We start from the raw sequence: 14,682 nt of genomic DNA, 5'->3' as shown, positions 1-14,682 counted from the left end.
GAGAAACTCTTAAAAACCTACAGAAGGCAACTAAAAAAAGCAATAAAGAGGGAAAAGATGGAATATGAAGGTAAGCTAGCCAATAATATTAAAGAGGATACCAAAAGTGTTTTCAGATACAGAAGGAGTAAAAGAGAGGTGAGTGTGGATATCAGACTGCTGGTAAATGACGCTGGAGAGGTCGTAATGGAGAATAAGGAAATGGCAGACAAATTCAATAAGTATTTTCCATCGGTCTTCACTGTGGAAGACACGAGCAGTACGCTGGAAGTTTGAGTGTCAGAGGGCAGAAGTGAGTGAAGTTGCTATTACTAGGGGACGGTGCTTGGGAAGTTGCAAGGTCTGAAGGTAACTGGATCAGCTGGACCAGGTGGACTACTACCCAGGGTTTGGAAAGAGGCAGCTGAGGAGATTGTGGGGGCACTGATAGTGATCCTTCAAGAATCAAAGATTTAGGCATGATTGCCAATGTCACTCCTATCTTCAAGAAGAGAGGCAGAAGAAATGAAATTATGGGCCTGTTAGTTTGACCTCAGTGGTTGGGAAGATGTTGGAGCTGATTGTTAAGGATGTGGTTTCAGGGTATTTGAAGGCATATGATAAAAGAGGCCAAAGTCAGGGAGGTTTCCTTAAGGGAATATCTTGCCTGACAAATCTGTTGAAACAACAAGCAGGAGAATCGGTGTATTCTGTGTACTTGGATTTTCAGAAGGCCTTTTAACTTCACGTGAAGCTGCTTAACAAGAAAAGAGCCCACGACATTACAGGAAAGATACTGACATTGGCTGATTGGCAGGAAGCAAAGAGTGGGAATAAAGGGAGCCTTTTCTGGTTGTCTGCTGGTGACTAGTAGGGTCTGTGCTGGGACTGCTTCTTTTTAAATTATAGGTCAATGATTTAGATGATGGAATTGGTGACTTTGTAGCCAAGTTTGTAGACGATATGAAGATAAGTGGAAAGGCAGGTAGTGTTGAGAAAGTAAGAAGGCCACAGGAGGACTTAGGCAGATGAGGAGAATGGGCAACGAAGTGGCAGATGGAATACAATGTTGGGAAGGGGATGATCATGCACTTAGGTAGAAAGAATAAAAGTATAGACTATCTAAATGGGTAGAAAATTTAAAAATCCAAGGTGCAGAGTGACTTGGGAGTCCTCATGAAGAATTCCCTGATGTTTAACTTACGGGTTGTGTCAGTGATAAGGAAGGCAAATGCAATCTTAGCATTCATTTTGAGAGGACTAGAATACAAAAGCAAGGATGTAAAGCTGAGGGTTTATAAGACACTGTAGAGGTCTCACTCGGAGCATTGTGAGCAGTTTTGGTCCCTTATCTAAGAAAAGATGTGCTGACATTGGAGAGGATTCGAAGGAGGTTTATGAGAATTATTCTTGCAATGAAATCTAATGAGGAATGTTTGATGGCTCTGGCCTGTACTCACTGGAGTTTAGGAGAATGAGGGGGATCTCACTGAAATCTATCGAATGTTGAAAGGCCTGGATAGAGTGGATGTGGAGAGAATGTTTTTATAGTGGGAGAGACCAGGACCACAGGGTACAGCCTCAGAATAGAGAGAAGTCCATTTAGGATGGAAATGAGGAGGAATTTCTTTAGCCAGAGAGTGGTGAATCTGTGGAATTCATTGCCACGAACAGCTGTGGAGGCCAAATCATTGGGCGTATTTAAAGCAGAGTTTGAAAGGTTCTCGATTGGTCAGGGTATGAAATATTACAGAATTCGTCCAGTGGATTGTTTACTGATAATTCAGTGCAGACCATTCACATGTACTGAACTGATTCAGTGACTCACTCAACTACATACCCTATGGGCTCACTTTCGAGGATTCTCTAACTCATGTTCTCAGTATTGTTTATTGATTTACTTAAACTGTCACTCCTACTGGGGCATGTGCACCAACAGCAGTTCACCAGTATCCTCTGTCCTCTGTCCTGGGCAGTGATTCAGGCTGTCCCCAGATGTTGTCCATCTTCTAGATGAAGATCCTTCCTGTCCCAGGGACGAGGTCTTTGGAGCTTCTGCTGGTGTTTCTATAGCTCTCGGTTCTTATGGGATGGAGTTGCTGGCTCCATGCCCAACCCTCCTCCTTTTGTAGTCAGGCTTGGGACCATTCATAACAGAGTTGAATTTTTTATTTATAATTTATTTATTACTATTATTAAGTGGTTAAGGCATTGGACTAGCGACCTGAAGGTCGTGAGTTCGAGCCCCAGCCGAGGGAACGTGTTGTGTCCTTGAGCAAGGCACTTAATCACACATTGCTCTGCGACGACACTGGTGCCAAGCTGTATGGGTCCTAATGCCCTTCCCTTGGACAACATCGGTGTCTTGGAGAGGGGAGGCTTGCAGCATGGGCAACTGCTGGTCTTCCATACAACCTTGCCCAGGCCTGCACCCTGGAGAGTGAAGACTCACGGATGCCTTATGTATACACAGTTTGTCCTCTTTTGCATATTGGTCGTTTGTCCGTCTTTGCTTGTGTGTAGTTGTTCACTGTGAATGTCCACAGGAAAAGATCTCAGAGTTGTGTACGGTGACATAGACGTACTTTGATCACAGATTTACTTTGAACTTTGAACTTACACAGGTGCTAACACTACAACACACATGGTCGTGTGGAGAAAATGAAAGTACCCGCCACTGTCTGTAAGGAGTTTGCACGTTCTCCCTGTGGCCGCATGGGTTTCTTCCGGGTGCTCCCGTACACTCCAAAGATGTCTGGGTTGGGGTTACGGAGCTGTGGGCATGCTGTTTTGGTGCCAGAGGTGTGGCAACGCTGACCCTGGTGCAGCCTCAGACTGTCTTGGTCATTGATGGAAATGACACATTTCACTGTTTGTTCGATGTACATGTGGCAAAGAAAGCTGCCCTGTTTAATTCTTTTTATTAGGACATAGAACAGTACAGCTCAGTAACAGGCCCCTCAGCCCATAAAGTTGTGCCAATCCAATTAAATGAGTAATCAAGTGGCCAACTTCTGCCTACACAGTATCCTTAATCCTCCACTTTCCTCACATTCATGTGTCTATCTAAACGTCTCTTAAAAGTCTCTAATGTATCTGCCTCTACCACCACCCCAGGGAGCACATTTCAGACACCCACCACTCTCTGTGTAAAAAACCTGCCCCTCACATCTCCTCTGAAACTACCCCCCCTTCATCTTAAATGAATGCTTTGTGGTATTAGACATTTCAATCCTGGCTAAAAGATATTGTCTGTCTACTTTATAAGACCATAAGATATAGGAATACAATTAGGCCATTCAGTCCATCGAGTCTGCTCTGTCATCCCATCATGGCCGATTTATTACACCTCTCAACTCCATTCTCCTGCCTTCTTCCCTGATTAATCAAGAACCTACCAACCTCCAGGGTGGCCGGGTGGAGATATGTATCTATCAAAGGAGGTGTAAGGCACTCCTTCCCTCCGCTAGCCTGCAAGGTGAAAGGTGAAGCACCTGTTTAGTCCCCCCTAGATCAGGGTCACATGAAGCCATGGGAACAAGTGGTGGATGGTCGTATGAGCAGCTCTTGACCACGTCTGCGTGCTTTTATGTATTGAGTTGCTGCCACATGATTGGCTGATTAGATATTTGCAATAACGAGAAGGTGTACATTATAAAGAGGCCACTGAGTGTGATTATATTTGGCCCGGATTTCTCTTTGACTGTTGGGAATTCACACCAACATCTGTACTTCCTCAGGAGGCCCAAAAAATTGACCCTCACGAATTCTAGATAGGCACATGGATGAAAAAAAATGGAGGGCCATGCAGGAGGGAAGGGGTAGATTGATCTTGGAATAGATTAAAGGTCAGCACAACATTCTGCGTTGAAGGGCCTGGACTGTGCAGTAATGTTATAAGTTTTATGTTCAATTAACCTACCGACCCTAATGTTTTTGGAATGTGGGAAGAAGCCCATGCAGTCACTGGGAGGACATGCAAATGCAATGTTGGCATTTATTTTAAGGGGACAATCCTGAGGCTCTATAAGACACTAGTCAGGCTGCACTTGAAGTATTGTCAGCACTTTTAGGCCCCATATCTCAGAAAATGTTGTCATTGGACAGACTCCAGAGAAGGTTCAGGAGGATTCCAGAATGAAGGGGTTAACATATGAGGAGCATCTGACAGGTTTGGGCCTGTACTCACTGGAATTTAGAAGAATGTGAAATTGAGGGTTGATCTTTTAGAACAGAGTTAAGGAGGAATTGTTTTTTTTAGCCAGAGAGCGGTGAATCTGTGGAATGCTCTGCCACAGACTGCAGTGGAGGCCAAGTCTGTGAGTATATTTAAAGTAGAAGTTGATAGTTTCCTGATCAGTCAAAGCATCAAAGGATATGGTGAGAAGGCGGGTGTATGGGGTTGAGTGGGATCCGGGATCAGCCATGATAGAATGGTGGAGTAGACTTGATGGGCTGAATGGCCTAATTCTGCTCCTGTGTCTAACGGACACATAATCTCCAGAGGCTGAGGTTTGTAGATCCAGTCAACTCCATTACAGGCACAACCTTCCCCCCATCGAGGACATCTCCAAAATGCAATGCTTCAAAGAAGTAGCATCTGTCATTTAAACCCCCATCACCCATCACCCAGGCATGCCCTCTTCTCACTGCTACCATCGGGGAGGAGCTACAGAAGTCTGAAGACCCACACTCAGTGTTTCAGTAACAGCTTCTTTCCTCCGCCATTGGATTTCTGAATGGACAATGAACCCATGACCACTGCCTCACTGTCCCTTTGGTGTGCTATTGATTGATTTTGTAATTTATAGCAATCTTCTATCTTTGTTCTGTATTGATGCTGCAGAACTGCAAATCTCACATCATATCAGTCTTTGATGATATCTCTGATTCTGAAACCATTTCAGTCAGCGCCGGAGGATGGGATGGAAGTCGGGTCTGTGAGGTGCCTCCCATCTCCACATCCAACCTGGTCATTCCCCTGTGTTCAATAACTCTCACTGATCCTCAGCCAGCACCCCTTCAAATTTAGTCTTCTTAGTCTCAATTTCAGAACTGTCATCCTCTGTCATGCCCACTGGCTCTGACACTCAGACAGAGTTATCAAGCACTCCAGCACTGGAACACAATGTTCAGCCCATTTAGTCATGTCCGAACTCAACGTTCAGCCCATCTAGTCTATGTCAAACTATCATTCTGCCTAGTTCCATCGACCTGCACCCAGACCATAGCCTTCCCTATCCCTCCCATTTAGATACCTATCCAAACTTCTCATTAAATGCTGAAATCAAACCCACATTCACCCCTCATGTTCATCTTAAGCATTTCACCTTTCACCCTTAACCCATCACCTCTAGTTCTAGTCCCACCCAACCTCAGTGGAAAAAAACCTGCTTGAATTTACCCTACCTGTACCCTTCTAATTCTGTTACCTCTATCAAATCTCCTCTCATACTCCTACACTCCAGGGAATGAAGTCCACCCTATTCAAACTTTCCCTATAACTCATGTCCGAAAGTCCCAGCAAGATCCTTCTAGATTTTCTCTTCACTCTTTCAATCTTATTCACACCTTTCTCCATCTATTCCAATATTGACGATAGTCCTGTTCCCTGGTATTCCAACCGTGCCCCTCCCCGTGGGGACGTGGATTCACCTACGCTGCGCCCTTGAGGTACCTCCCGCAACCTCTCCTCCGCTGCCAGCTGAACTCTGTGCAGGACCTTCTTTGGGCCGCTTGGTTCCAGGAAGCACAACAGAAATGGCAGTTGTTGTTGTCGCTGGCCAGAGGTCCGTCCCAGAGTTATTGGTAGTGAGTAGGGGAGGGTTGTTACCACAGGGACCAGGGTGGGGGTGGAGTGGGAAAAGGGAAGGAGCAGTAGAAACAGAGACCAGGGGGCAGCAGGGTACAGAGGGGGAGAGCAACATGAGGCAGGGAGGGTGGTAGATAGAGATAAAGAGAGAGGTAGGAGAGAGGGGGGACAAGAGAGAGTTGGAGATGGAGAGGGAGAAAGAAGACTGGGGGGAGGGAGAGGTGGAAAAGGGAGAGAGAGGGTGGAGGGTAAAGAGAGAGAGGGAGAGAGAACAGGAGAGGGGGAGAGAGGGAAGATGTGGGGAGAAAGGTGGGCAAGAGTTTGGGGGATAGAAAGAGGGGACAGAGAAAGGAAAGAAGGAAAGGATAAGGAGGTGGAGAGTGAGGCAAGAGAGAAGGTGACAGAGACCTGGGGAATGAGGAGGAAAGTGGGAGAAGGGAGGAAGACAGGGAAAAGAGAAAAGAGGGAAGAGAGAGAGAGGTAGAAGTAGAGGTGGGGAGAGAGGGAAAGTGGGAGAAAGAGGATGGGGTGGGGAGAGTGGGAGTGAAGAAGAGGGGGAGAGAGAGGGAGGGAGTGGAGAAGTAGGAGTGAAGAGGGAGGAAGGGGAGAGATGGGGAGAGGGGAGGGAAAGGGATGGGTGATATGCCACCCCAGCCCCTCCAAGACGGAGCCCCTGGTTACAGTGGTATTTCTGGTCCAGTTGATATCTACGTGCCAGTAATCCAGAGACCGGGGCAGCGTGAGGCTGTGTTACCATCTCCAGCGTTGACCCTGTGGGCGAGCAAGAAGGAGGTGTGATCTCATGCCCCAAAGTGACGTTCTACTTTACCATCTGGGATTTTAGAGGATGGGAGAGTCCTGGAGTGGGATGAGGGTTCCTAGGAAACTCTCAGGGGTGCGTGATCGGAGATCAGATGACCGGGGTTGGGGGTGGATCTGAAGGAGGGATGTGGGCACATCAGTTCTATGTGCCCATAGGATTGCAGGTAGAGAGTCTTTCATTAACAGGACCCTTCCCACCCCTCATCCCAGCAAACCTCATCCTTCCAGATTGATGCCAATGGGGGCTCATAGAAACTCACACAAGAACAGACCCTTGGGCAAACTTTGTGTTGGTGTTGGACCTGACCGTTTAATTATTAATTTTCTTTGCAATTTAACAATTAGTTACCTGCTTATATTTTAAGTGGTTTTTATACCAGTTTAATATGCCATTAGTGGTTATACAAACTTCTCTCTCTTTCTCTCTTCTCTCTCTCTCTCTTTGCTCAGTAGACCTCTACCACTGTCTGTCCAATTTTCCTCTCGCAACAACACCATCATGAAGCAGCAAGTTTTGAGCTTCTTTTCAGACCTAAGATAATCTTGGATTGAGACATTAGAATTCAACACTGGTCGTTAATGGTCCTCTGCTCCTGGCTAAAGTGTGACCCATCTTACTTCACCTGGCAGTGCCCCAGATGTAGCATCCATGAGAGAAAAGGAACTGACCATGAAGCCTCATGAGGCCAAGGAAATTCCACATGTCCCTTTCGAGCCTCAGAAACTTTTACAGGTACACCACATCACGGCTTGGTATGGCCCGTGACCATAAGAAACTGCAGAGAGTTGTAGGTATAGCTCAGAAAATGGCCCCCCATCCAGGGACTCTGTCTACACTTCCCACTGCCTCGGTAAAGCAGCCTTTATAATCAAAGTACCCACTCATCCCAGACATTCTCTCTCTCCCCTCTCCCATTGGGCAGAAAGCTCATACACCAGGCTCAAGCACAACCTCTACTCTGATATCAGACTCTTGAATGGTTCCCTAGTGCTATAAGGGAGCCTCTTAGAGTATTGGAGTCATTATAGCACAGAGACACCTTTCAGCCCATCTACTCCTTGACAAACTGTTATTCTGCCTACTCCCATCGATATCCCTCCAATCCATGTACCTATCTAAACTTAGCTTACATGTTGCAACTGAACCCACATCTACTACTTCCACTGGCAGTTCGTTCCACTCTCTCCATCCTCTGAGTGAAGAAGTTCCCCTCACGTGCCCCTTAAAAATATTTCTCCGTTCATCCTTAACCTCTAGTTCTAGCCTCACTCAACTTCAGTGGAAAGGTAAGTTGCTTGCATTCATCCTCTCTACACCCTCATAACTTGTCTACTTCTTTCAGATCTCTGGTTCATTCAGGTTGTTATAGCTGGGAGTGGTAATGGGGAGAAGTTCCCACTACCTGTTAAATGCTCCTTATGTGGGCATTGCAAATAGCCTCTGACACCCGAGTCCGGCTTTGGCCATAACGTGTCCCTTAGGTACTAAGCCCAGCAGAATCACTTCTACTGACTGGAAAAGGGGCAAAAGCGGGTTATTGGCGCCTTAAAACCAATCGCTTCAGGCAGATGGGGCTCGTCAGCCAAGGTTGGCAGCTTATCTAGGAGAAGGGAAACTCTGACAAACTTCCACTGCCTTGTGGCTGTACCCACTCATGGGGGAGGCTTTGGGAGTAAACCCCGAGGGAAAAATTCGGAGCTGGAGTCCCCAGGACAGTCTTAAGTTGAGCTCAATGCTGACTGGCAACTGTGTCAGTCTCTGACGTTCCTTTGTGTTCATCAGATGCGTGGAGAGGGGGAGCGTGCTAAACGGACAACAGCTTGTTCTATATATTGTACTGCCCAGGCTTGCATATCTAGACAACTAGGATGATCCTGACCAATGGAGGCCTTAGATCAAATCATTCCCCTACGGTGCTCCAGGGAGTAAAGTCCTAATCTATTCAACCTTTCTCTATAGCATAGGTCCTCAAGTCCTGGCAACTTCCTTATAAATTTTCTCTGTACTCTTTCAATCTTCTTTCTCCATCTCCGCCAATGCTGACCACAGTACTGACAATAGTTCATGTGACCATAATAAACCAACTCCTATTCCAATTCCAAACCTTTATATGTGTCCAATTGACCAGCTGTCTTGGCTAGCAAGTGATCTACCCTTCCCTAGCAGAATACCCATAGTTCCTGAGGGTCCAGAGAGGACAGAGGGGAATCCCTGACCCCATCATCTTGCCCCTCCTACCCTCAGATCTCCTGTTGCCTGCCCACTGGGGGTAGGTGGGTGGGATCATTAGCCAGTGCAGGAGAGGAGTACATACGCTGAGGGTGCCTGTCCTGCTGTACCGGAGGGCGAGTCTGAGGCAGATGGCCATGGCAAGGGAGAAGATGGACAGCCCGAACGCGGAGCCCAGGACGTGGAGGCCCAGGTGGTAGAACTCGTGGAGTGGAGGATCCAGGCAGACGGGGGACAGGCCGTAGGGGTAGGGGAAGCGGACCGCATAGCCCAGGTAGCCCAGCCCACTAGCCCCCGCGTAGGAGAAGTAGCAGAGTGGCCCGATCAGAACGGCCATCAACTCCATGGTGAACTGTACGGCAGAGGTCACTAAAGTCATCAGGGCAAAGGTCAGCGTGGCTCCAGGCTGCCAAGGGAAAGAGACATCAGTCAGGAAAAGTGATCATGCCGTCCCTGATCCCTCCTTGGCACCCTCCTGACCTTTCCATAAAGTCTTCCTGACTCCTCCATAAACCCATCCTGACACTTCCTGACCCTTAGATAACCCCTACTTAATCCTTCCTCATACCCTTCCTGACCTTTGCATAAACCCTCCCTAACTCCTTCCTGCCCTTCCATAACCCCTCCACAATCAATGAGACCATAAACCATACAACATAAAAGCAGAATTAGGCAATTTGGCCCATCACGTCATCTCTGCTATTCCATCATGGCTGATTTATTGTCCCTCTCAACCCCATTCTCCTGCCTTCTCCCCGTAACCTTTCGCACCCTTAATAATCAAGAACCTATCAGCTCCACTTTAAATATCCTCAATGTCTTGGCCACAACTGTATGTGGCAATGAATTCCACAGTTTCACCAAATACTTCCTGATAAGAATGCATGTCCCTCTATTCACTCCACATCCACTCTGCCTGTAACCACTGGTCCTGGACTTCCTCACTATAGGACACATCCACTCTGTCTGTGTCTACTGGTCCTAGACTCCCCCACTGTAAAACACATCCTCTTCATGTCGACTCTATCTAGGTTTTTAAATATTTGATAGGTTCAATGAGAATCCCCCTCCCCCCTTGTTCTCCTAATCTGTTTCCAATCTTTTTTATGCTATGGGCCACTACCATTAACTGAGGGGTCCATGGACTCCGGGTTGGGAACCCCTGGGGGGATTCTATGTTCTTCTGCAGACTCCCTGCTTCCTCAACACTACTTGCCCAATGTTCATATTGTCTGCAGACGTGGTGACAAATTACTACACTCCTGACCCCCTTTTTGACACTCTTATTCAAAGTTTTGTCCCAGCCAATGTTTTCATGCTTTACTCTGAAGTTTGATCATCATTACCAGAGATCGTGAGCTCTCCTTCCTCTCAGCCAACACCACCAGTACTCCAACGATGAAAGCCTGTTAACGAGACGGGCCGAGGTTTGAATTCACACGGTCATTCACTCTTATTCCCAAATGCGCTCGACATTCCTTCCGGCCCCTCGTCAGACGCTCTCTCACCCTGTCCCAGACACAAAGCCCTGATTTATTCAAACTTGGAAGAGAGTCACAATCTGGGGGGGGAGGGGTGGTAATGAGGGAGGGTCACACTGTGGGAGGGGTGGTACTGAGGGAGAGTCACACTGTGGGAGGGGTGGTACTGAGGGAGGGTCACACTGTGGGAGGGGTGGTACTGAGGGAGGGTCACACTGTGGGAGGGTGGTACTGAGGGAGGGTCACACTGTGGGAGGGATGGTACTGAGGGAGGGTCACACTGTGGGAGGGGTGGTACTGGGGGAGGGTCAGACTGTGGGGGGGTGGTACTGAGGGAGGGTCACACTGTGGGAGGGGTGGTATAGAAGGAGGGTCACACTGTGGGAGGGGTGGTACTGAGGGAGGGTCACACTGTGGGAGGGGCGGTACTGAGGGAGGGTCACACTGTGGGAGGGGTGGTACTGAGGGCGGGTCACACTGTGGGTGTTATAATGGCCAATTAACGCACTGACCCCACACATCACTGGGATATGGGTGGTAACCACAGCACCTGGGGAAAACCATTCAGTCACAGGGAGAATATGCAGACCCCACACAGACAGTGTCAGAGGTTGGGATTGAACCGAGATCTCTAGGGTTGTGAGGCGGTGGTTCTATCTGTCGAACCGCACTGTGCCCTACAATTTGGGTAATTTGTACCTCACTTCTGTTTAGCCCATGATGTTTGACATCCTGGCAGTGTAACCCAGTGAAACTATGAGAATCTCACAGGACTCCAGTCATTCCAGCGCTTTGCCTATACAAATAAATCTGATAGTTCACCAGGACTTATTATAATTCACCTGTACTAAAAACTCCTATAGTGCACCTGAATGTAATAACATTTACCTGTACGTATTATCATTCACCTGTACATATCAACCCATAGTGTACCTGTATGTATTGACCCATAGTGCACCTGCACACGTCAACCCATAGTGCACCTGTACAGATTGACCCATCGTGCACCTGTACACATTGACCCGTAGTGCACCTGCGCACGTTGACCCATAGTGCACCTGTACACGTTTACCCGTCGTGCACCTGCACATGTCAACCCATCGTGCACCTGCACACGCTGACCCATCGTGCACCTGCACTCACCAGTGCTACACTACAACTGTAATTATTATCCTCATAACTCTCCTGTGCTTATCAGCACCGTGCTATGCCTGTACAACCTCTGTATTCCACTTGTAGTTGTCAACTGTTTACTGTGACTGTCCTGATCAGTACTGTAGTGCGCCTGTACTTATCAGTTCTGAAATTGATGTTGTACTCCACCTGTACTCATTGACTCTGCTCTGCACCTGTATTTATCAACACTACACTCCGCCTGTACTTATCAACTCTACACTGTGCTTACTGGCATGGGCTGAATGTGCTGTACTTCTCCATAATTCTGTGCACTGTGCCTGTGCACATCAACACTGCGCCGTGCCTGTACTCATCAACACTGCGCTGTGCCTGTACTTATCAACACTGCGCTGTGCCTGTGCTCATCAACACTGTGCCATGCCTGTACTCATCAACACTGCGCTGTGCCTGTACTTATCAACACTGTGCTGTGCCTGTAGTTATCAACACTGCACTGTGCCTGTACTTATCAACACTGCGCTGTGCCTATACTTATCAACACTGTGCTGTGCCTGTACATATCAACACTGCGCTGTGCCTGTACTTATCAACACTGTGCTGTGCCTGTAGTTATCAACACTGCACTGTGCCTGTACTCATCAACACTGCGCTGTGCCTGTACTTATCAACACTGTGCTGTGCCTGTACATATCAACACTGCGCTGTGCCTGTACTCATCAACACTGCGCTGTGCCTGCAGTTATTTACTCTGCATTGTGCCTGCACTTACTGATAACTGCTCTGTACCTATACACATCAACACTGCGCTCTGCCTGTACTTATCAGCACCACCCTGTGTCTGTAAGTCGATGCCTGGGTCCTGAACTGCCTGAGAGACAATGTAGGATTTGTTCCCACACCCCGTCAGTAGAGAGCCGGGACAGTAGACTGAAACATCTCTCTCCTACCAGGGCTCCATTCCAGATGGGACAGGCAATCTGTACGCTCCATCCAGCAAACCATGGCTTGTAGTAAAAGACCGGGAAAAAGCTGATGATCCCCAGGAAGATGCAGGTCGTTCCAAGGGCAATGAGGGATCTTCCCACATGGACAAATCGGCTGTTCATTCCTCCCTCTGTCTCTTCAACGAGCTGAATTTCAACCTGTGTTTATAGCAGTCCCATGGTAACCATCGCCTGGTAACCAGGTCCTAGCAGCACACTGTCACATGACCACTAGCATCAGGTAATCCAATGTCAAAACTATTTGTGGAAACTAGATACTGACAGCTCACTGCTATGGCAACCATTGTCTGGTTGCCAGGTCTTGACAGTTCACTGCCCTTTAGCAACTATCGCTGAGTGTAATGTAGTGAAGATTACCAGGCAACCAGGTCCTAGCAGCTCACTGCCCTAATGCAAGTATCACTGGGTAACCAGGTCCTCTCAGCTTATTGCTCCTTAGCAACTATCACTGGGTGATCAAGTCCTTCAAGCTCACTGCAGCTTGACAACAATCGCTGGGGAACCTGGTCCTCTCAGCTTACTGTTTCTTAGCAACTACCATTAGGTGACCAGGTCCTCTCAATTCACTGCACTTTGGAAACTATTGCTCAGTAACCAGGTCCTCTCAGCTCACTACACCGAACAACGATCACTGGATAACCAGGTCCTCACAACTTACTGCTCCTTAGCAACTGTTGCTGGGTAACTAGGTCCTCCCTGCTCACTGTACCTTGGCAACTATCACTGAGTAGCCAGGTCCTCCCTGCTCACTGCTCCTTGGCACCTATCATTGGGTAACCAGGTCCTCTCAGCTCACTGCACAGTAACAACTATCACTAGGTTAATCATAATGTTGTGAGCAGGGCAGAATGGATCAAGAGGTGGGAAACGGGACCTGAAAATTTTGGAAGATATTGGAAGAGGAGAACGGGTATAGGGAGGGAGGGATGGAAGGAACACATACAAAATGCTGGAGGACCTCAGCAGGCCAGGCAGCGTTTATGGAAAAGAGTATAACTGATGTTTCGGGCCAAGATCCTTCATCAGGACTGGAAAAAAAGGAGGAGGAATCAGAGTACAGCAAGGAACACAGGGGAAAATGTGGATTTATTAAAAATATATTGGGAGAGAGTACAGGCAACCATGGAGTTAATTACTGCAGCCCGACTCCTACTGACCCACTCCGCTGAGAGCCAAGGACAGACAGGAAGCAGGAAGCCTCTGCTTGTCAACTTGAAGAACTCTGGAAATGAGATCTGTCTCTGACACAAGTGTCCTTGACTCTAGCTTGTAACACGTCCACCAGCATAATCCTGGCACCACTCTGGCGCAGAAGGGGGTCCAAAAGACCATAGAGCTTTGAACTTTGGCAGAATTCTGACTGGATCTCCAATAAATGGTGAACAGCTCTCTATTCTCGTGACTGTGTGGCCAGGCACAGCTCAAATGCCTCCTATAAATTTGCTGATGATACAACCATCGTTGGCAAAATCTCAGATGAAGACAAGAGGGCGTACAGGAGTGAGATATACCATCTAGTTGAGTGGTGCCACAGCAACCTGGCACTCAATGTCAGTGAAACCAAAGAGATGATTGTGGACTTCAGGAAGAGTAAGACGAAGGAACACATACCAATCCTCGTAGAAGGATCAGAAGTGGAGAGAGTGAGCAGATTCAAGTTCCTGGGTGTCAAGATCTCTGAGGACCTAACCTGGTCACAACATATCATTAGGTTTCAGGAGATTTGGTTTGTCAGATAAAATACCTGAAAACTTCTACAGATGTACCATGGAGAGCATTCTGACTGGCTTCATCACCGGCTGGTATGGGGAGGGGGTGGTGTGGTGGGTACTGCACAGGATCAAAAGAAGCTCCAGAAAGTTGTAAAGTTAGTCAGCTCCATCTTGGACACTAGCCTCCATAGCACTGAAGACCTCTTCACTGAGCGGTGCCTCAGAAAGGTGGAATCCAATATTAAGGACCCCCATTACCCAGGACATGCCCCATTCGCATTGTTACCGCCAGGAAGGAGGTACAGAAGCCTGAAGCACACTGTCAGCGATTTAGGAACAGCTTCTTCCCCTTTGCCATATGGACTCTAAATGGATATTGAAGCCTTGAAGACCACCTCTTTTTTTTAATTTCTGTTTTTGCACAATTACTTTTAATTTAACTATTATATATATATATACTGTAATTCATTTGTGTGTGTGTTCTTTACGTGTATGAGTGTGTGTG

General features: G+C 47.6%; 1 protein-coding gene across 1 annotated transcript; it reads right to left on the bottom strand.

Annotated features, from left to right (window-relative positions):
* Positions 1-6,482: 6,482 nt before the first annotated feature.
* Positions 6,483-12,749, bottom strand: LOC140196968 (transmembrane protein 212-like). The gene is made up of 5 exons (XM_072256905.1): positions 12,735-12,749; positions 12,409-12,603; positions 10,190-10,249; positions 8,929-9,249; positions 6,483-6,562 (listed from the first exon to the last, which is right to left on the bottom strand). Exons 1-5 carry the CDS (start codon positions 12,747-12,749, stop codon positions 6,542-6,544), a joined length of 612 nt encoding a protein of 203 aa, XP_072113006.1. The 3' UTR covers positions 6,483-6,541.
* Positions 12,750-14,682: the final 1,933 nt, after the last annotated feature.

Source organism: Mobula birostris, chromosome 4 (genome assembly GCF_030028105.1).
Source record: "Mobula birostris isolate sMobBir1 chromosome 4, sMobBir1.hap1, whole genome shotgun sequence".
Classification (NCBI taxonomy): Eukaryota; Metazoa; Chordata; class Chondrichthyes; order Myliobatiformes; family Myliobatidae; genus Mobula; species Mobula birostris.
The sequence above is the reverse complement of the archived record's forward strand: the minus strand, read 5'-3'. Positions and strand labels throughout refer to the sequence as shown.

What these genes read in the sequence shown, in the direction of transcription:
- LOC140196968 (XM_072256905.1), bottom strand. An exon ending in AGGAGAGCTCACGATCTCTG is followed by an intron (nt 9,250 to 10,189) that starts GTAATGATGATC and finishes TTCCCTTGGCAG; the next exon opens with CCTGGAGCCACGCTGACCTT. An exon ending in GCAGGACAGGCACCCTCAGC is followed by an intron (nt 6,563 to 8,928) that starts GTATGTACTCCT and finishes GCTCGCCCACAG; the next exon opens with GGTCAACGCTGGAGATGGTA.